Source organism: Lepisma saccharinum, chromosome 5 (assembly GCF_977018435.1).
Source record: "Lepisma saccharinum chromosome 5, izLepSacc3.1, whole genome shotgun sequence".
Classification (NCBI taxonomy): domain Eukaryota; kingdom Metazoa; phylum Arthropoda; class Insecta; order Zygentoma; family Lepismatidae; genus Lepisma; species Lepisma saccharinum.
In genome coordinates, this window is record NC_139233.1 from 15904344 (window position 1) to 15927810 (window position 23467).

At 39.2% G+C, this 23467-nt stretch overlaps 1 protein-coding gene across 5 annotated transcripts in view; it reads right to left on the minus strand.

Annotated features, from left to right (window-relative positions):
* The window catches only part of LOC145987673 (putative 3',5'-cyclic phosphodiesterase pde-5), a 186460-nt gene that overhangs the window by 27574 nt on the left and 135419 nt on the right, over positions 1 to 23467 (minus strand). For all 5 annotated transcript variants that reach the window (XM_083122203.1, XM_083122205.1, XM_083122206.1 and 2 more), the window contains exons 5-7: positions 20519 to 20718; positions 15537 to 15675; positions 3951 to 4177 (exon numbers count right to left, since the gene is read on the minus strand). In XM_083122203.1, the coding sequence (XP_082978329.1) occupies positions 3951 to 4177; positions 15537 to 15675; positions 20519 to 20718 (566 nt within the window). The remainder of the gene's footprint in view (positions 1 to 3950; positions 4178 to 15536; positions 15676 to 20518; positions 20719 to 23467) is intronic.

Genomic DNA, 23467 nt, shown 5'->3' on the forward strand with positions numbered 1-23467 from the left:
TTGTAAGTTCGATTATGTAGCCCAAGCGCACCTTTAGGTCGCGCATCCAATAGCCTTAAATAGTAATAACTTTTTCGCCACTATATTCTCGGAGAATGAGTGATCTGTCAACGGATAATTATGCACTGGCTTCAACTGAAGTATATTTAAAAATACCAACAAAATAACGCAGTTAAAAAAGTAATGAACCCAAATACTGTTCACAACATTAAGTTTTTTTTTTGGCTAAATCGGATGAGCATGTGGTGGAGACCATTTTTTATCTCGCTACGTAAGTTTCGGGTTCGAGGTCCGGTATAGCCATGGATGTTATTTGATTGATTTGATTTATTTTACTGTGCATTTTTGCCACTTTTGGCTAATCGCGAAGATGAGGATGAGTGATGATATGGTGAAGGAACAGTCACAACGAACAGCATGCCCAGGCCGGGATTCGAACCCGGGACCCGGCGTCGTATCATAGAATAGTTAACTATTCTATGGTCGTATCGCGATGTTTAACCACTCCGGGATATTATTTGTGAATGTCCCTTCTTCATGTCCCTTCTTTTGCAAGAAAAATTGGCATCAAGTATCGAGGCCATTTCCTGGGTGAAATACATACTTTTCAAGGGAGCGTGATATCAAGAAATGCACCGTGTGATGTTTGAAAATCCATTGGAAGGAGGATGGTATTACAATAACTTAAACGATGATCATGCAGAGTTAATCATAAAGACAACTAAAAAATGTGGCATATTAATGTATAAACGTCAATTCGTACGTTTTTATTTATATTGCTTTAATTCACATTCTTTTCGCAGCTACGAAAGCACAATCAGCAATTGATAATTTAAACTATATCAAACATTATTGCGTGAAAACAACGTGAGAACACCGTTATACAATCTTGCACACATTTTGCAACTTATTCTCACTCTTCAACATTTCTGTTCGTAAGCCAACATCCGCGGCTACAACGCCAGGGTCACGGGTTTGAAATCCCAGCCTGGGTGTTCTTTGTGAGTGTCCTTTCATCAATTTCATCATATAATCAATCATCCTCATCTTCACGATTAGCCAAAAGTAGCAGAAAAGCGACGATAAAAAACAAAATTCAAATGAAACTATTGTTCTTAAATCGTATTTATTATTGTCCTATTAACAATGGTTGATTTATTGATTTGTTTTATTTTACTTCATTTTCGTGCCACTTTTGACAAATTTGCGAAAATGGGAATGAATGATGATATGATGAAATTGATGAAAGGACACTCACAAGCATTCATTCCCAGGCCGGGAACCACACCACCACGGGTGCCGACCTATTAACAATGGCATGAAACTATTGAGGAATAATGATCACATTTCAAAGCACATTCTCGAAACTAATCTTTCTTTCACTTATAGTGTAGCGTATGCGTATGTTATAAGTGTTTTAACAAAGGTTTACAACCAATAAGGTCACACACACACAAAAAGCGTTTCGGGTAAAATACCCGGTGTAGGCACATGGTGGTTCGGATTCCACTTTAAACTGTAGGCCCAGTCCAAATTAGCCTACTGTGCATAAAGTTAACTTAAATCACCAAACAAATAAACACACAAGAAGTAGAGCGTTGTGTCAAACTTGCACTCCTATACGAAAATAATCTTTAATTTAAACACATATATCCTTAAATAAAACTGGCCACAACCTTTCTACACTCAATGTCACTCCTCCATGGTTATTACGTATTATTTTGGAGAAATAAAATTGTAACCACAGAGAATTGTTGTAACCAAAGCTCTCAAATTAGGAATATAACATTTCCCCCCAATTGTATCTCTATAGACAGTAGACACAGATCTAGATCTACTCATGTTTTACTTCGAGATTAACCACATACTTTAATTTGAAATAGCATCCATATATATGTCATCACATCGATTCATAATCCATTAATGGGGTGTAAGGGGTGACCTTCCACGTAGGCGCCCAAAAGTCAACCTCACTTCCACGTAGTGCACCCTGGACTAAAGACTAACGAGGCTCTGGCGACTGGCACTATGGCCAGTATAATTTTGTGTGTGTTGTCCTGTTTGTTATCCTTGTGTGTGCTGAGTGCCCGTTTACGGCCTCAGCTTTTAACAGAAGTCAGAACATTTTAACATTTTTAGTTATGCAACGCTAGAGTTGTTATTTGTAATGATAAGGGGCTGGCCCCCGTATAATGTGACGGGAGCAAAATAGCCTAAGTGCTGACGCTCCCAAAATTTTAAATTCAAAATCAAAAAATCAAAAAAATCATAATCGTTAATAGTGACACCGTATTCAACAGCCCAACACGCCCTGCCATTTTCGCTGCAGACGCCACAAGGCAACGCAATGCGATTTTAAATTGTTTTCGGCTGGAACGTCGCTACTTCTCAACTTTGCATCCAGGACAGGCCATAAAACTGTGTGACGTAGCAGGTCAACATTTGCTACCATGTTGAGCGATCCTGGAGGCGCCCATTGGTAAACTCAAAAGCTTAATCGTTTATCGGTCAGGAAGAATTTCCCTTTTCGTAGAATTTCCCTCCCAGAAGGCAAACATTTCCCATTTCTTAAAAAATATTTCCTCGATTTAGAGAACGCCGCATATAATCGTACATTTTTACTTTAATTCGCTACTGAAACCATGTTTTAAGGGCAGAATAGGAGCAAAATTCATTTTAGGTGCAGAGGGGTGTTGTAGGTGCAAATTAGGGGGAATAATTTACCACGGAATGGGTGTATATGGCGATATATAAGATGAGAGACTCGATGTATGGAAGAGCTCAAGAATATTATTTTGTTAGTGCAGCACCTAAAGATCCGGACTGTAATCATTATTTATATAGCAATAAAATAAATTAACGTGAAAATTAAAAAGTAATCATGAATATGTTAGTAAAAACTGTACTGGTATCTCAGGCCGCGTTCACACGAGGCGACTTGTCGCGGAGACAGTCTGCGTACTTCTTCGCAGCAAAGCTTTTTAAACGGCAACGTTCATACGTGGCGACTGCTGTTGGGCGACCGCGAGAGACAGTTTTTCAGTCGCCCACTAGCGCAACCGTTAGAAGTGTCTTACAGTCGCTGAACTTGGACATGGGACATTGTCGTAAATGAGCGAGTTCACAGGTGGCGACTGCAGTTTCGCAACTTCTCTGCTCATTGAATTACGAAAGAGGTGATTGTTGCTGTGGTTCTTGCGCTTTTTGCAGGCTTCGGTGAAAAATGAAGTCAAAAGTAAACACAAAATAAATTCCTGCACTGTGTAACGACCCTGTGTGGTCACCACTTACTTATTAATAGACTCTGCGTGGTCGCAATATTCATTTTAAAATAACATTTCCGTTCCGAGTATTTATCACAGTTGAAAGAGTCGAGCGGAATGTTCCTGCGAGGCATACGCCTTGAGTTTTTAATTTAACTTGTTCTTTAAACGTTATTAATTACTGTCACGTACCTTGTTATAATTAAAAGGTTCTTCCCAGACTTTCAGGAGAAACCAGCTTTCGAAAAGATGAAATAGGTGTTCTACTGTTTATGTTAGGTTAGGCAGTTTCCTTTCATCCGCACACAGTTCCTGAAACAAGGTGTGATACAGGCCTCTGTGCAGTCTTGCTTGCAGCATAGGATGAACGTGCATTGTTCTTTTTCCCTTTCTTTTTTTTTCTTTTTTCATGAGAAGCACAAGAAGAAGCAATTCTTCACTGCACTCCATGTTCTCGACTAAAATTGAGAGTGTGTGTTTGTGTGAGTCTCGGCGAACGGTTTCTGGCAGTTTCCCGTGCAGGAAACAGCTGTTGGCGACCGGTCTCCGCGACAAGTCGCCTCGTGTGAACACGGCCTCACAGATACAGCGCGACCGATCTTGTTACTTTTCAGTTGCGACCGATGGAGGGTTAAATCCCGCTCCCGCTCACATCATGAAAGAATGTAATATGAAATCGTCACTCACTTCACAACCGCCAGGAGGAAGTCGTTGAGTTTCTTCTGCTTGTTCATGGAGTGATATAGGTGGGCGTAGTGCAGCGCTATTCCTCCCCAGACGAGGTAACTGCTGGTGATCTCCTCGTCCTCCTCGTGGAAGGTTGGACCATCCTCTCGCCTCCAGAGTTCCAGGACGGCCCCCAGTTGCCCGTCGGACTGGATGACCGGTTGACAAAGAATGTGATGCGATGGCCCCTGATTGAAGAAAATAGGATCTCAGTAGTGTATATTAGCCGGTTCTACGCAACACTTTGTAGGTATGCATTTGTAGCCTCTGTTTTTTACCAATCGAATATCAGTTTTTGACATATTTTGACAATTTTTTGTCGATGTTTTTGCGTTTAGCGATGTTTTAGTAAAATTTCTCTTTTTTCCCACTCACACTTGGTAGGTATGCATTTGTAGCCTTTTTTTTTATCAATTGAATATCAGTTTTTGATATATTTTGACAATTTTTTGTCGATGTTTTAGCGTTTAGCGATGTTTTAGTAAAATTTCCCTTTTTTTCCCACTCATACTTGGTAGGTATATCACGATCTTACGTGATATAACTTAACCTATTTTTTTTTTTTACGTGCTAAACTACACGAGAGCCTCTACATGCTTTGACCTACTTTAGAGTAGACCCAAATGGACAGTTCTGTGCCCGAAAATGAGGCTCGGAGTGAGGCTCGGTGAGGCTCGACTTAATGGTTTTCTCTTGTAAGGCATAAGCCTAATTTTCTCGCAGTGTTGCCAACACCTTAATCGATCACGATCTTACGTGATATAACTTAACCTATCTTACTCGCAGTGTTGCCAACACCTTACTGGATCACGATCTTACGTGATATAACTTAACCTATCTTACGATTTTTTTTCTTACGATCTTCAGTGACCTATTATTTTTTTTTTATTTGCGCATCGAACTAACTTACATTATATTTTATATAACCTAAAAAAATGTGTTGATTTTTTTTTAGTATGTGGCAATTTTTTTTACGATTTTTTTTTAAAACTGCTCCGTCACCCTCTTGTTCTTCACGTCGTACGCGAAGGACTTCTCGGCGACCAGGATGACGCTGCACACGGTATCCTCGGGCAATGGACTGTTGAACTCGCAAACGATCTTGATGTTGGTTCGATTGTTGATAGGGGTAAAAAGACAGTTCTACGCCAGAAAATGATGCGTTTCTTGCAACCTTAACGGAAAATATCGTAAAGGCAAACGCGAAAGCGATAAGATAACTCTGTTTCCGGTCGCCATTTTGGATTTCCAAGCATAGGTTCTATTCATACTTTTTCTCACGTATAGGTGTATGTGATGAATCCGCAAACAGATTTCTCCTAAGTCTTACCGTTTCCAAGATAACCCCACTTCCGGTCGCCATTTTGGATTTCCGAGCATAGGTTCTATTCATATTTTACTTACATATAGGCGTACGTGATGAATCACCAAACATATTTTTCCTAAGTCTTACCGTTTCCAAGATAACTCCACTTCCGGTCGCCATTTTGGATTTCCGAGCATAGGTTCTATTCATACTTTTTCTCACATATAGGCGTACGTGATGAATCCGCAAACAGATTTTTCCTAAGTCTTACCGTCTCCAAGATAACCCCACTTCCGGTCGCCATTTTGGATTTCCGATCATAGGTTCTATTCATACTTTTTCTCACATATAGGTGTACATGATGAATCACCAAACAGATTTTTCCTAAGTCATGAATTGGAGGGTTCTATGACAACCTATATTAATTCTCGTAAGAGAACAGAAAACACACAAAAAAAAAAAAAAACAATACTGTGGTCACTACAACAAATAGTCTTCTTCAACCCCAATCCAACAACCCAAAAATCATCACCCTAACTAGAACCATGTAACTATCTGCCATCTGTTAGAGGTTTTGTGAACTAAGTGGTGCTTTGTGTGTAAAAAAAAAAATGCAATGCTTTTTGCACTTGGTTATCATCACCTAACATGTTATTAATTGTTTTTTTAAAATTAATTACAACTGAAAACTAATAATTAATATTATTTAAAGTTACTAATTAATATTATACAAGTAATTGATATATTTTTTTGTTCTTGTTGCTAGTGTTGGGTAATTATAGTTGTTGCAAAATATAGCTCTCGCGTATGACAGTTTCTGAGTTTTGTTGGGTATATAAGAACAATTATACACGACCTCTCTCGGTTCTCCTCCGTAGCCGTGCGTGTTAAGGCGTTCACTCGTTCTTGTCATTGTTCGTTCTACGTGTGGCCTATAGGTTCGAACCCGGTCGTGGTCGAAAGTTTTTCAGCGTGTCTAGGAGTCTTTAACAGTGTGTATATTTACTTCTCTGTGTTGAGTCTACGGATTCTGAACGGGGTTGTTTAATGTATATGTTGTTCTTGATATATATATATATATATATATATATATATATATATATATATGGTGTTCATGTATGTATCCAAAGCACATTGGAAACAATATTCGATCATTAGCTGCGTTCAACCACTGCTGCGGTGGAGTGACCACCCCCTGTCCCCGGGGGTCCCCCCTGTCCCTGGACCCCTGTCCCCGGGGTCCTATTCCTGTCCCTGGGCTCGTGTTCCCGGTTAAGTTAGGTTAAGTTGTCTATGTGTAATGTCTATGTCTGTATGTAATGTCTATGTCCATGTCTCTGTCTTTGTAGGTTTTTTATTTGTCCTAAGATTTTTTTTAACGAAGGATTTGGAAAAAATTTTCGATTGATGAAAAAAAATGGTTCCATGACGACCTGTGTTTATTTTGGTATGGGTGGACAGAGGACACCGAGACTCGACCGACGCACTAAACCCGACCTCTCTACGACTATTCGTTCAAAAGTTACGAGTGATCAAAGTTTTTGGGAGGGGGTGGGCTAACTTCTTACCCCTTGACCCCAGGACCACCAAAACTTGGTATACGTATTCTACACCTCCAAAATCGACAGGGGCATCTAACGATGCCGTATGGGGGTGTTTTTCGATATATTTTTTTCGATAACTCTTACCATTTTCGAGATATTTGCAATTTAAGATTTTTTTAACGCTGGACTTAGAAAATTTTCGGTATATTTTTTTTTTGTTCCATGACGACCTATGTTTATTTTGGTATGGGAGGACAGAGGACACCGAGACTCGACCGACACACTAAACCCAACCTCTCTACGCGTACTCTACGTCACCAAAAAAGGTTAAAGGTTCCAAATGACAATAGTTAGAGTTTCCCAAATCTAGTAAAGTGGATTGGTTGAAATCTCCAAGGCGTATTATGCATTTTTTTCAAATATGAACACGTTAAAACTAAACTGTCTCGGATTTTTGAGTTTTGTATTCGCCCTGAGAAAATTCTATATAAAATAACATACCTGAAAATTATATTCACAGTAGATTGATTTTTTTTGAGTTTTGTAATCACCTGAAGAAATTCTATATAAAATAACATACCTGAAAATTGTATTCACAGTAGATTGAATTCTTGAGTTTTTGTATTCGCACACAAGAAATTCTATATAAATAACATACCTGAAATTCTATTTACAGTAGATTGAATTTTTGAGTTTTGTAATCACTCCAAGAAATTCTATATAAAATAACATACCTGAAAATTGTATCGCTATATACTAGACTTTTTGATTTCTGTGATTTTGGAGAAAGCAATGGCACCCACCACCAGTTTCAATCGTAAAAATGATAAAACTGAATGTGTTACTTGTGGGAAGCTAATCTCAAGGAACAATTTATCGGTACACAGGGCAAGATGTAGCGAAACAGGTTCGAGAATTAATCGTTCGTTACCTTCTAAGTCTTGTGCTCGATGCGGAAAGATGATCAGCATTGCACATTTAAGTAAACACCTCAAAATTTGCAAACCATCGACCGAACAAGGAACATTGAAAAGGAAAATCGATGATTCAGAAACGGAAGCTTCCACTTCCAAGCAAATTAAATTATCTAATGAACGCAAACCAATTAGATCTGCAATCAACGACCAACTCCAGGATTTTTCAATTAAGTCAGAACCAGGCCGTGACATCCTTAGTTTCTTGGATGAAACGAAAACATCTGTACTAAATATTTTAAAAGATAAACTTGAAAACAACTCTATAAAAGTATACGTTGTTCTGTTTTCTGAATACGAGAAAGTTGATGGCACAACGAGTATTTTTTATCATCGTACAAAAAACCAGACACTTTATTTTGCTGACGTCGAAAATTTGGACAACTTCTATTATAAAGTTTCCAACGAGCTGGTTAAGAAACATGACGATTTCGAGGCTAAAGGGTCGGGATGGTCTCTATGTGGAAGTCCTCACATGTTAACTGTTTACGTGAACCAATTCTCGCCTCTTCGTGCATCCAGCTACGTTCCTCTTCCACCGAACATTCAACACAAGAGGGCTGTGTTAAATATACAGAACAGCGATAAAAAGTGTTTCCTTTGGTGTATATTGGCTGCACTGCATCCTGTTCATTGGTCAAATCATCCAGAACAGGTTTCTAATTACAAACAATACGAGACCGACTTTCAAAGTGTAATGTCTGACATTGAATACCCGGTGACATTGTCGGATATAACAAAGTTCGAAAATCGTGCAGGAAAACGCATCGCTATTAATGTATATTCCTTCACGTCAGATAAATATCTCGTGCATCCCGTCAGGATAAGCGATATCGACGATGACGATGCTTGTGTAATAAATCTCCTTCTCATTTCCAACGAGGATGTCTATCATTACACGCTAATTCGTTCAATGTCTCGATTACTAGGAAGCCAAACAACCAAGCATGAACATTGCATCGAAGTTTGCCCAAGGTGTTTGACCACGTTCGACGATCAAAAACAACTCAATTATCGAAATTACACCGGACGTCAAATTGCTATCGATAAACTTGTCGAACATAAAATTTATTGCGGCAACAACAGACCGGCTAGAATGTTGATGCCCGAAACGAACGAAGTCGAAGAATTCAAAATGCACAAGGCATTGTTGGAACATCCCGGAATCATCGTCGCAGATTTCGAGTCTTTCCTGAAACCACTCTCCTACTGCGAACCGGATCCTGAAATTTCCTCCACAACGCCGTACCAGCTTCATCAACCTAATAGTTTCGGCTATGTTGTTGTGCGACGTGATAAAATAAATGAAGCATATATATACCGCGGGCCAAATGTAATCGAACACTTCCTGGAAAAAATGGTGGAGGAGGTTGAGGTAATTGGTAGCGTACTGCTTACATCAAAACCGATGACACCTTTAACTGAAAATGAACTTCAAAATTACAATTCCACTGAGGTGTGTCCGGTATGTGATCAAAGTTTCACTGATGAGAACAAAAAAATATTCCACCACGATCATTTCAGCGGAAACTACATAGGTGGAATTTGCAACACGTGCAATCTTAAAATCCAGAAACCTAAATTCATCCCCATATTCTTTCACAACGGAAGCGGATATGATTTTCACCACCTGGTGAGACATCTTGGCTACCAATTACCTCAACCTCCTCCACCATTTTTTCCAGGAAGTGTTCGATTACATTTGGCCCGCGGTATATATATGCTTCATTTATTTTATCACGTCGCACAACAACATAGCCGAAACTATTAGGTTGATGAAGCTGGTACGGCGTTGTGGAGGAAATTTCAGGATCCGGTTCGCAGTAGGAGAGTGGTTTCAGGAAAGACTCGAAATCTGCGACGATGATTCCGGGATGTTCCAACAATGCCTTGTGCATTTTGAATTCTTCGACTTCGTTCGTTTCGGGCATCAACATTCTAGCCGGTCCGTTGTTGCCGCAATAAATTTTATGTTCGACAAGTTTATCGATAGCAATTTGACGTCCGGTGTAATTTCGATAATTGAGTTGTTTTTGATCGTCGAACGTGGTCAAACACCTTGGGCAAACTTCGATGCAATGTTCATGCTTGGTTGTTTGGCTTCCTAGTAATCGAGACATTGAACGAATTAGCGCGTAATGATAGACATCCTCGTTGGAAATGAGAAGGAGATTTATTACACAAGCATCGTCATCGTCGATATCGCTTATCCTGACGGGATGCACGAGATATTTATCTGACGTGAAGGAATATACATTAATAGCGATGCGTTTTCCTGCACGATTTTCGAACTTTGTTATATCCGACAATGTCACCGGGTATTCAATGTCAGACATTACACTTTGAAAGTCGGTCTCGTATTGTTTGTAATTAGAAACCTGTTCTGGATGATTTGACCAATGAACAGGATGCAGTGCAGCCAATATACACCAAAGGAAACACTTTTTATCGCTGTTCTGTATATTTAACACAGCCCTCTTGTGTTGAATGTTCGGTGGAAGAGGAACGTAGCTGGATGCACGAAGAGGCGAGAATTGGTTCACGTAAACAGTTAACATGTGAGGACTTCCACATAGAGACCATCCCGACCCTTTAGCCTCGAAATCGTCATGTTTCTTAACCAGCTCGTTGGAAACTTTATAATAGAAGTTGTCCAAATTTTCGACGTCAGCAAAATAAAGTGTCTGGTTTTTTGTACGATGATAAAAAATACTCGTTGTGCCATCAACTTTCTCGTATTCAGAAAACAGAACAACGTATACTTTTATAGAGTTGTTTTCAAGTTTATCTTTTAAAATATTTAGTACAGATGTTTTCGTTTCATCCAAGAAACTAAGGATGTCACGGCCTGGTTCTGACTTAATTAAAAAATCCTGGAGTTGGTCGTTGAATGCAGATCTAATTGGTTTGCGTTCATTAGATAATTTAATTTGCTTGGAAGTGGAAGCTTCCGTTTCTGAATCATCGATTTTCCTTTTCAATGTTCCTTGTTCGGTCGATGGTTTGCAAATTTTGAGGTGTTTACTTAAATGTGCAATGCTGATCATCTTTCCGCATCGAGCACAAGACTTAGAAGGTAACGAACGATTAATTCTCGAACCTGTTTCGCTACATCTTGCCCTGTGTACCGATAAATTGTTCCTTGAGATTAGCTTCCCACAAGTAACACATTCAGTTTTATCATTTTTACGATTGAAACTGGTGGTGGATGCCATTGCTTTCTCCAAAATCACAGAAATCAAAAAGTCTAGTATATAGCGATACAATTTTCAGGTATGTTATTTTATATAGAATTTCTTGGAGTGATTACAAAACTCAAAAATTCAATCTACTGTAAATAGAATTTCAGGTATGTTATTTATATAGAATTTCTTGTGTGCGAATACAAAAACTCAAGAATTCAATCTACTGTGAATACAATTTTCAGGTATGTTATTTTATATAGAATTTCTTCAGGTGATTACAAAACTCAAAAAAAATCAATCTACTGTGAATATAATTTTCAGGTATGTTATTTTATATAGAATTTTCTCAGGGCGAATACAAAACTCAAAAATCCGAGACAGTTTAGTTTTAACGTGTTCATATTTGAAAAAAAATGCATAATACGCCTTGGAGATTTCAACCAATCCACTTTACTAGATTTGAGAAACTCTAACTATTGTCATTTGGAACCTTTAACCTTTTTTGGTGACGTAGAGTACGCGTAGAGAGGTTGGGTTTAGTGTGTCGGTCGAGTCTCGGTGTCCTCTGTCCTCCCATACCAAAATAAACATAGGTCGTCATGGAACAAAAAAAAAATATACCGAAAATTTTCTAAGTCCAGCGTTAAAAAAATCTTAAATTGCAAATATCTCGAAAATGGTAAGAGTTATCGAAAAAAATATATCGAAAAACACCCCCATACGGCATCGTTAGATGCCCCCTCTCGATTTTGGAGGTGTAGAATACGTATACCAAGTTTTGGTGGTCCTGGGGTCAAGGGGTAAGAAGTTAGCCCACCCCCTCCCAAAAACTTTGATCACTCGTAACTTTTGAACGAATAGTCGTAGAGAGGTCGGGTTTAGTGCGTCGGTCGAGTCTCGGTGTCCTCTGTCCACCCATACCAAAATAAACACAGGTCGTCATGGAACCATTTTTTTTTCATCAATCGAAAATTTTTTCCAAGTCCTGCGTTAAAAAAAATCTTAGGACAAATAAAAAACCTACAAAGACAGAGACATGGACATAGACATTACATACAGACATAGACATTACACATAGACAACTTAACCTAAATTAACCGGGAACACGAGCCCGGGGACAGGGATAGGACCCCGGCGACAGGGGTCCAGGGACAAGGGGAAAGGGACTCCCGGGAACACGAGCCCAGGGACAGGAATAGGACCCCGGGGACAGGGGTCCAGGGACAGGGGGGACCCCCGGGGACAGGGGGTGGTCACTCCACCGCAGCAGTGGTTGAACGCAGCTAATGATCGAATATTGTTTCCAATGTGCTTTGGATACATACATGAACACCATATATATATATATATATATATATCAAGAACAACATATACATTAAACAACCCCGTTCAGAATCCGTAGACTCAACACAGAGAAGTAAATATACACACTGTTAAAGACTCCTAGACACGCTGAAAAACTTTCGACCACGACCGGGTTCGAACCTATAGGCCACACGTAGAACGAACAATGACAAGAACGAGTGAACGCCTTAACACGCACGGCTACGGAGGAGAACCGAGAGAGGTCGTGTATAATTGTTCTTATATACCCAGCAAAACTCAGAAACTGTCATACGCGAGAGCTATATTTTGCAACAACTATAATTACCCAACACTAGCAACAAGAACAAAAAAATATATCAATTACTTGTATAATATTAATTAGTAACTTTAGATAATATTAATTATTAGTTTTCAGTTGTAATTAATTTTAAAAAAACAATTAATAACATGTTAGGTGATGATAACCAAGTGCAAAAAGCATTGCATTTTTTTTTTTTACACACAAAGCACCACTTAGTTCACAAAACCTCTAACAGATGGCAGATAGTTACATGGTTCTAGTTAGGATGATGAATTTTGGGTTGTTGGATTGGGGTTGAAGAAGACTATTTGTTGTAGTGACCACAGTATTGTTTTTTTTTTTTTTTGTGTTTTCTGTTCTCTTACGAGAATTAATATAGGTTGTCATAGAACCCTCCAATTCATGACTTAGGAAAAATCTGTTTGGTGATTCATCATGTACACCTATATGTGAGAAAAAGTATGAATAGAACCTATGATCGGAAATCCAAAATAGCGACCGGAAGTGGGGTTATCTTGGAAACGGTAAGACTTAGGAAAAATCTGTTTGCGGATTCATCACGTACGCCTATATGTGAGAAAAAGTATGAATAGAACCTATGTTCGGAAATCCAAAATGGCGACCGGAAGTGGAGTTATCTTGGAAACGGTAAGACTTAGGAAAAATATGTTTGGTGATTCATCATGTACACCTATATGTGAGAAAAAGTATGAATAGAAGCTATGATCGGAAATCCAAAATGGCGACCGGAAGTGGGGTTATCTTGGAAACGGTAAGACTTAGGAAAAATCTGTTTGCGGATTCATCACGTACGCCTATATGTGAGAAAAAATATGAATAGAACCTATGCTCGGAAATCCAAAATGGCGACCGGAAGTGGAGTTATCTTGGAAACGGTAAGACTTAGGAAAACTCTGTTTGCGGATTCATCACGTACGCCTATATGTAAGTAAAATATGAATAGAACCTATGCTCGGAAATCCAAAATGGCGACCGGAAGTGGGGTTATCTTGGAAACGGTAAGACTTAGGAGAAATCTGTTTGCGGATTCATCACATACACCTATACGTGAGAAAAAGTATGAATAGAACCTATGCTCGGAAATCCAAAATGGCGACCGGAAACAGAGTTATCTTATCGCTTTCGCGTTTGCCTTTACGATATTTTCCGTTAAGGTTGCAAGAAACGCATCATTTTCTGGCGTAGAACTGTCTTTTTACCCCTATCAACAATCGAACCAACATCAAGATCGTTTGCGAGTTCAACAGTCCATTGCCCGAGGATACCGTGTGCAGCGTCATCCTGGTCGCCGAGAAGTCCTTCGCGTACGACGTGAAGAACAAGAGGGTGACGGAGCAGTTTTAAAAAAAAATCGTAAAAAAAAATTGCCACATACTAAAAAAAAATCAACACATTTTTTTAGGTTATATAAAATATAATGTAAGTTAGTTCGATGCGCAAATAAAAAAAAATAATAGGTCACTGAAGATCGTAAGAAAAAAAATCGTAAGATAGGTTAAGTTATATCACGTAAGATCGTGATCCAGTAAGGTGTTGGCAACACTGCGAGTAAAATAGGTTAAGTTATATCACGTAAGATCGTGATCGATTAAGGTGTTGGCAACACTGCGAGAAAATTAGGCTTATGCCTTACAAGAGAAAACCATTAAGTCGAGCCTCACCGAGCCTCACTCCGAGCCTCATTTTCGGGCACAGAACTGTCCATTTGGGTCTACTCTAAAGTAGGTCAAAGCATGTAGAGGCTCTCGTGTAGTTTAGCACGTAAAAAAAAAAAAATAGGTTAAGTTATATCACGTAAGATCGTGATATACCTACCAAGTATGAGTGGGAAAAAAAGGGAAATTTTACTAAAACATCGCTAAACGCTAAAACATCGACAAAAAATTGTCAAAATATATCAAAAACTGATATTCAATTGATAAAAAAAAGGCTACAAATGCATACCTACCAAGTGTGAGTGGGAAAAAAGAGAAATTTTACTAAAACATCGCTAAACGCAAAAACATCGACAAAAAATTGTCAAAATATGTCAAAAACTGATATTCGATTGGTAAAAAACAGAGGCTACAAATGCATACCTACAAAGTGTTGCGTAGAACCAGCTAATATACACTACTGATCTCATATCCAAGGAAATATCAAAAGGCATTATGGCATCTTTGCACAACAAAATCAATATAAATTTCAGTTTTTGATCCTTTAATTGTTAAGATGCATGAAAGAAAGGAACGATCGACAAAAATACAGGGTGATTCAAAAACCTCTTAATACCCCCATAAAATTAAAGAGTTATGCTGGGTACAAATGGTCATGGTAGAAACATGTCAGGCCGCCATATTGAATTCAATTCAAAAAAATTAAATGGGAAGGAGATGATGTGATATATAAAATCAGGCTAGAATTTCACGAGAAATGCAATCGTAACGAACTGTGAGGTTCGCGGGATCAAACCAAGAATCTTAACCATTATGCTTGGGTGATGTAGTTTTGTCATTCATTCATCCTCACTGGTAAGCACTCGCCCTTGGCAGATAACTTGATGGTAATGGGCGAGAGGTTACTTTTCACACATGGAAATGTGAATGGTGAAGGGTTTCTCGATGTATCTTTAGCCAGTAAGAGGTTATGACTGCATGATTGTAACCAATGACTCATTTTCCAGGTGTGAGAAAACAGTGCTCACCACCAATATGGCGGACGTCCGCTAAGAACACACCAATATGGTTACTCCTGCACCTAACCTTTTTCTATCATGACCATTTGTAGCCAGCTTAACTCATTTACATTTTATAGAGAGTGTTAAGGGACTATTGAATCACCCTGTATATTAAATCCCAGGCTGTGCACAGATTACAATTGAGACAGACTATGAACTCGATGTTCTACTCACGGAGTTCGGGACGCTTTCTGAAAAACGAGGGTCCGCTTCCCCTTTGGATAGGCGTAAAGTTTCCCGCGTCTTCGCAACATAAACGGGAACCAGGTTCGCTGAACCAACCTTTTCGTACTGAAGTTCGCTTGGTTCTACCCTGAAACAGAAAAAAAGTTCAGCATTGTGGTTCAACAACCTCGACACATCAAAGCCTTAAAACTAGCACAGTTAGCGTGCTAATTTAGGAAAAAACAATGCTTAAAAACTACCATTGGTATACTTTATTTTAAAAGAGTACAGACTGCAATTTCATTCTCATCAATCTTGTACCTATTGTACAGTCACGGACAGTTCTGGGTTGTAATAATCGCATTAATTTTTAATGGAATCGTTACAACCCAGAAGTATCCGTAGGGGCATGCATATTTCGTTTTTGACAAAAAAACGAAATTTGAAAAAACACATTGTAGTGTTAATTTTTCATGTTTTTGAAAGGTGTGAGATGCATTTTGTGACCATGTTTTGTCACGAAATAATGCGAAATGAACTGCAAAAAGCGAAATTAACTCTTAAACACGAAATTTAGGGTTTATTCACCGACGCGACACCATCTGAGGTCTGAATTATCCTGAGAGTTATGCAATTCCCGGAAAATTGATTAATTCTGCTGTTAATATTTGAGAAACAAAAATTGACTCCTTTACACAGAAATAAACTTAATACTCGGATAACTACATAAATGGGCTATTAGAAGTGAAATGTTAATTCTGTGGAATAATTGTAGTTTTTAAATCAAATTTAGGATTATATTCACAATTTTAAAACCAAAATGTCATTTTATGTAGCATTTTTTATGTGATTATTCACCGCTATAACACCGATATTTTATTTTATTTACCGCTTTTGAACCCGAAATTGACTCAGTTTTTATACCGAAATTTTGCTTTTTTATTTACCAAAAATATGTGCCTCTAAGTATCCGTCACTGTACGTACGTAACAACCAGTACGCAATCAAGTCAACCTGGTCGTAATTTGAGTTACATGACAATAAAGGTTTGGTAGTTCAATTTTGGAGGAGACGCTTTTGGTGTTCACTGTATCAAACTGACAATCATTTCAAAACAGTGGCGTATTCTCCATGTTACCGCGTTTACGCCGATAAACCAACTTTTTTCACATATTTTTATATATTTCTATATTATGTAAACTATTAAAACAAGTTTCTAAACTAGAATTAAAGTAAATGATTAAAAAAAACTCAAAGACTGGGTTATGTACACGATTGATCGTTCTCCATCGCACCCTTCTGAAGGCCGGGTTTCCTCCCTGATTGTACGCGGGGAGGACGAGGGAGCCGAAGCGGGTGGCTATTTTACAGCACGTGACTCAGAGGGATCAGTTTCACAGTTGCAAACAGCGTTGTCGAGAGAAAACTGCTTCTTCATTCCTGCTTTCTGTACCGGCAGAGGCAGTGCTGCTACATAAAAGGAAATTTCCCTGCACCAAGGGAAATCTAGGTCCAATTTTATGTAAAAATGGAGATTTTATGAAAAATACAGAAATTGCTGGAAAATTTGAAGTTGTCCGACTTCTGTTTTTTTATTTTACTTGCATGCTTGCATTGTTATTTTATTTCAATTGCATCCCATTAATATATTAGGCGCATCCAGAAAGTAAGTTTCCCACTCGCCCACAGGTGGCAGGCCATGCGTATTGAAACCGGTTTTACGCATTTGTGAGAGGCCTGGCTAGTGAATGTCCTAGAAGACGCCTCCCGACAGTCGCAGTAGCGTCGCGGCAGCGATGAAACATGGCGGCTCTTATTCCATCTCCCGCCGCGTGCGAGGTTCGTTCGGTGATCAAGTTCTTGAACGCACAAAACATACAGCCGATCGAAATTCATCGTGAGCTGTGCCAGATGAGTAAGCAGATGGTGCGTCGTTGGTGCAGGACATTTACTGAAGGCTGGCAAAATGTGCATGACGACGAGCGCAGTGGGCGGACATCGGCCGTTATGGACGAGCTTGTGGAACAGGTGCAGCAGCGCAAGTGGAGGATCGTCGCGTTGTGTGCCCGGTGGGTGCCGAAACAACTGACGCCCGAATACAAAGGAAAACGCATGGGCACGGCGGTGACATTTCGGCAGCGTTACCAAGATGATGACGATTTTCTCAACCCGATCATCAAAGGGGATGAAACGTGGATTGCATACAGAACCCCAGAAAGCAAGCAGCAGTTCATGGTTTGGCGTCACAGTGGATCTCCATGCAGGACGAAGTTCGAACAGACTTTGTCGGCGCAAAAAGTGATGTGCACGGTGTTCTGAGACAGACAAGGCATTCTGCTCATCGAGTTTCTGCCCAGAGGTGAGACTGTGAACGCTAACCGTTAGGTTAGGCTAACCTACTGTGAAACACTGGGGATATTGTGACGAGCCATTCAGAATAAGCGACGCGGTAAGCTGTGCCGGGGTGATCTTGCTGCACGACAATGTGAAGTCGCATTGCAGCCCTTTTGGACAGGTTAGTTTGGGAGGTATTCGATCATCCATCGTACAGCCCGGATCTCGCTCCCAGTGATTACCACCTGTTCTTGCACCTGAAAAAGTCCATGTCCGATCAACATTTTCACATCGACGAAGAGATTCAGACGGCTGCTACACAGTGGTTCGGCGCCCATGCGGCGGACTTCTAGGAGGCAGGAATACAGAAGTTGGTCCCACGCTATGACAAGTGCCTGAATTCCGGCGGGAATTATGTTGACAAGTAACTGGACAAGTGCTGTATCTGTGGCAATAAATCACTGAATGAAATAATGTTTCTTTTTGTGCACGACCCCAGGGAAACTTACTTTCTGGATGCACCTAATACATGGGGTGTACAATAAAGGTATAAAATAAATAAGAATTGTTGCGGTAAACTGGGACAATTTTGCAGAATACGCCACTGTTTCAAAATACAACTTCAGTAGATTTGCCGCAAGAAACAGTAAGGCATAATCCCTCACCTTGGTTGCACCCACGTGTGCGTGCGTGTCTGTGTGTGTGTATAACGTGAAATATATGATTTGAGAAGCATTTATATAATTTGCTGAATTTTGATTACACTGAAGCATTACATTTTTCATATACATTCTAAACCCTTTCATTCGTAAGTTAATTTCTTTACCTCCACTCAAAGAACAAGGATATTTTATTTCCAGCCATCCCTCTGCGTGTACGATGTCTTCAGTGACATTTCAGAGAAGAACCAGACCAAGATATTACATCAGAGCGCTGGAAAGAACAATTCCTGCATTCCCAAGAAATCTTGCGAAAAACAATTACGGCGGTCTGAGATGCAGACAAAAGCGTTGCCAAGCCAACGGCTGGCTACCGACCATTTGGGGAAGTATTCTTTGGCGAGTTATTGTTCCCAGATTGCACAGTCGAGGTGCTGGAAGACCTTATGGCCCACAGGATTCCGTTGGGAAAACATACCATTCTTCCATTCCAGACAATTTGGCGTTTCTATGACAACAAATGCTCTTTCAAACAGCGCTCTTAATGTTGGGAGGAACGGCATAACCGTACAAAAGGGAGATGTTTATCGGCCGTAGATGAAGCACACTTGAACATCTCCCTTCTATTTTCTTCTATGAAATTACTTACTCGCCGTTTATACTTCCATTTCGATAGATCTTTTTCAAATATTTGATGTACGAGGGTTGTCCAATTAATTAGCTTCCATGGCTCTTGCAGACACACGAATGGAAGCTTTATACCTACATAAATAAAACATTTCGCTCAATAACAAAGTACTCACGTGTAATGCAATGGGTCAACATTAAACACACATACTACAAATTAGTACCAAAAAATATGAGCAAATGTTAATATAGTAGGTAAAGTATTTGCGGTTATTAGCATCGATCTATGAACATTCTGCAAGTTATTGATCTGTGGTGTTGGTGTAAAAAACATAATTTAACGTTATTTCTGGAACGAGTTTGGATGAGTGATAAAATGGACAGACTGGTACGAAGCCACAGATTCAAATCCCGTGTAGCACATCCTGAATGAGTTTTGTCGTTTTCCTCAGTTATTTCAAGTGAATGTTGGAATGGTGCTTTTGTGGATACGTACTGTCCCTTTGCCTACTTCCTTTAGCATTCAGAGTACACGTCGACTTTCTTGTCGCGGATAACCTGATGGCACAAATACACGACGCTGGTTACACGAACCAATTAATTTTATGTATATTTTCATTTTTTTAAAAAAATATTTAATCGGCTGCTAGGATAACTCGATAGTCGCTCAGACTATACTCTGTCCCTGTAACATGTGGAGCAAGGCCTCGCATAACGGAAGAGATGGGGAGTAAGCGAGTTGGCGAATCAAAGCAGTGCACGATACGGCAAATGGCTGGTAGCTGCACTCACTTTCCCTCTCACGTTTTTATTGGCCGACTTGATTTCGTTCAATCGCTCCAGAGATTTCCTTGGACAGAGTATAAAATGAAAATCTTATTAGATGCAAAACTTGTATTACCAGCACTCATTCATCCTTTTGTATTTTCAGTATTCTTGTTATGTGTGTGTTTATGTTTTACGTATAGATTTTTAATTTTCTTACAGTATATGTGTGTTTCTTCTCGTGTGCTTTTTTCCTTGTATTTCTTTATTTTTATTTAAATGTTTTTGTTCCTCAAACTCTTATGTATTTATTAGCAATTTGTATAATCTAAAGTAAAGATGGTTAAATGGAAGAAAAGACGTGTGCCTTAACTTCACCATTCAAAATAATAAAAAAGTAGATACAGTCAAATTTTAGCAACGAACATATTCATGCAAACCTATTGTTCCGAAAACAATCCGATTTTACTGTTTTCCTTTTTTTGTTTAAGGGTTTTAGTAAAATATCCTTATAATGGTAAAAGCTTTCAAACAGAAATTATTAGTTCGTCGACAGATTATGATTGCAGGATAAGAATTAAAGCTACAAAAAATTGAGAGTCTCACCTGTTGGCGTCGTTGTGGCCCAGGTACTCGACCAGTTCCTGCTCTCCACGTTCCACGAGATACAGTCTGAAGCCGTCTGCCCCGACGGCGGAGGAGATGCAGGAGGCCAGCTCCCACAGGACGTGAGCTTTGGTCGGCTTCATGTGAAGAGACTTCGTCAGCTCCTGCAGCATCTGCCGTTTGTCAGCGTGGACGCAGAACTGGAAATGAAAAATGCACATTGTCATTACCTATCATAGTTCCACAAGCAGCATGTCTTTACTAAACTAAGGGTGGAGCATGAGCAATGATGGACTTCGTCCAAAATAGGGATAATAAAATTTCCGAATCCGGATAAAATTGTCAGGAATCCTGATATTTTTGGCCATCCCTAGCTCCTGACCTCAGTTCGGATGGACTTTTGTATGTTTCCAAGGTTGAAGCTCTTGCATGAAGATTTAAGGAAACTGGTTACAAAGAGCTCAAATACCTTGTTTAACATTTGAATAGGACAGCTTATGAAGTGTTCTTGATGTGAGAGAATCTTGTAAGTTCATTCTCAACTAAGATAGAAGGCCCTTTAGCGTGTAAAGGTGACCTTTTCAAAACACACAGAAATGTCAACCTTTCCTCTACGTAGGATAGGGTGGTATATTTTAGATATAGGTACTATTTCGATCACCCGTTCTCAAAATTCGAATATTTTGCTTCATGTTACTGGCAACTCTGATTTGAGGAGTGAGGGTTGTTGCGTGGGGTGTCAGGTGTGTTGTGCAGAAACATCGATAAATTCTACGGAAAACTCGGAGAACCAGAAGCAATTTTGTATGGCAATGTGAGTACGTTGTAGATAGAATTGGTGCTTTGTATATAAACCTCTGCCTGTCATTTTGCGTGCCCCGTTTTTATGCTTGAACGTAGGACAGCGAAATTCAGGTCAAACGTGAACAAGCATGTGGTGGCTGTAGCATGTGACATGTGTAATCATCTGATGAGAGATGAGGGAACTACAGATATATTTGTTTCCACGCACAAAGTGGTACATATTCGATCGGCGGAAATTGTACAATTTCGATCAGCGAGGTATACAGTTTGAGTTCCATTACCGTAACGCGTGCAACAGTTTACTTCACAAAGTATGGAAGTAATGCTGAAAAGAGAATGAAAACATCTTCTACTCATTTAACGAGCAACAAAAACTTGTGCAAAACTGCAACCAATAGGCCTATGTTCCCACCGACAGAGACAAAAGAGCAGAGAGATTTCGTCATCACTGAGAAATAACGATTATGTGTGTGTGCATTTTGTAATATAAGTTCTTACAGTGTTGCCTCAGAATCTAAAGTAGACTGGATACGGTGTCAGAGCTGCAATCGTTGGTATCACGAGTCGTGCGTTGGCGGTAAAGGAAAGAAGCAATTTACCTGCGGCAAATGCCTGTAATGGCTGTAGACACAACGGACTTCCTTTCACGATACTAACAACAAATCAAGGGTCACACGTCAATAATATGATTTTTTCATGTTAAAAATAGACATATCTATAAATATTACGTAAATATCTTCTTCTGTTTAAAATCTTTCTGCTTTTGCATATCTCTAAACCATAGTATTTTAAAAATAATATAGCTACATAAAATATTTAGCAAAAAATTAAAACTTATCTCTCTAATATAATATCCTAGTAGTACTTTCAAGGTAGCCTAATATTAAGAGAACGGGAAAAAAATACTTTAGGTATAGCTATACATACTTTTCCTATATTTTGAATTATCTAAGGATGAGTAGTTAAACAGAGTTATTAAACTAACAGAACATGCAGTTTGTTTATATTTTGCTCCTGTAAGCCTACGCCATAGTAGAAGTTGCACTTGTAGTATATATTAAATATACTGTTTCTTCACTCAATTTTAATCCAAATTGTACCGCACGGAGATTTGTACCTACCCAGGTACAATTCTGATTAAATTTTATCCGACCGAAATTTCGTTCTGCTATCTACAGTAGCAGAACAAAAAAAATTTCATGTTATGCCAGCGTCTTTAGTAAAAGGTAAGCATTTCATTGGCACGAAAGCTGTAATTTCGCTGCCTATTTTTTCCAAGTTATATTGAATTTAAAGTTTTGTGATCGAAATTGTACCACCTTATCCTAGTACAACCTGGAAGCAGCGTTTTTACAAGCTAACGAAGCTATGGGCGCTGGATGCGCATGCAATCCTCTGTGTGGTTGTTTGTTGTCCTTGTTTTTGTCTCTTATGTGTGTGATAAGTGCTATTCATGTGTAACAACCATGTGCCACGGTATCCGTCGGTATCCGTCCCTACACCTACCCACGAGGTGACGACGCTACCACTGCGAGACGAATTTGTACACTGACAGCTAACATTGTACTTATGTAACAATCAATCACGAAACATATGAAAGCCAAACAGCGGGAGCCCCACAAATGTGATTTCGCACTAACAACTTCGTGGTAGTGCAGAAAAAAATTATTACTATACCCCCATCCCATCCAAGATTGTGGGAGGTCAGTTTTGAAAAGGTTAAATCATGTTAAAGGGAAAAATGCATCTGACAATACAAGAAATAGTGAACACTTTCAAGGGCACAAGAGGTTTTTCAAAATTTCTCGTGAAACGACTTTTTATGATAAAATTTAAAAAATCGAAGACACCACTATGAATTGTCACTCAAGATTGATCAAAAATAATACTCATATAATCACAAGCAGGCGCTGCCTTTTCTGAACTGAAATAAGTTAGATGTATCAACCTGCCTTGCAACTTTTAGCTCAGGTTTTCTCTACGCATTTTATTGAACGTGTTTTATGCGTTTCGCTTACTGAGACACAGCAGATTTCAAATTAACTCAACATTAAAACAGAACATGGGAGACTTTTCGAAAAACCATTAAGTTAAAAGCTTCTAAAAAGAAGCTTTAGGTTCACCCGACAGGCGAAAGCTTCTACT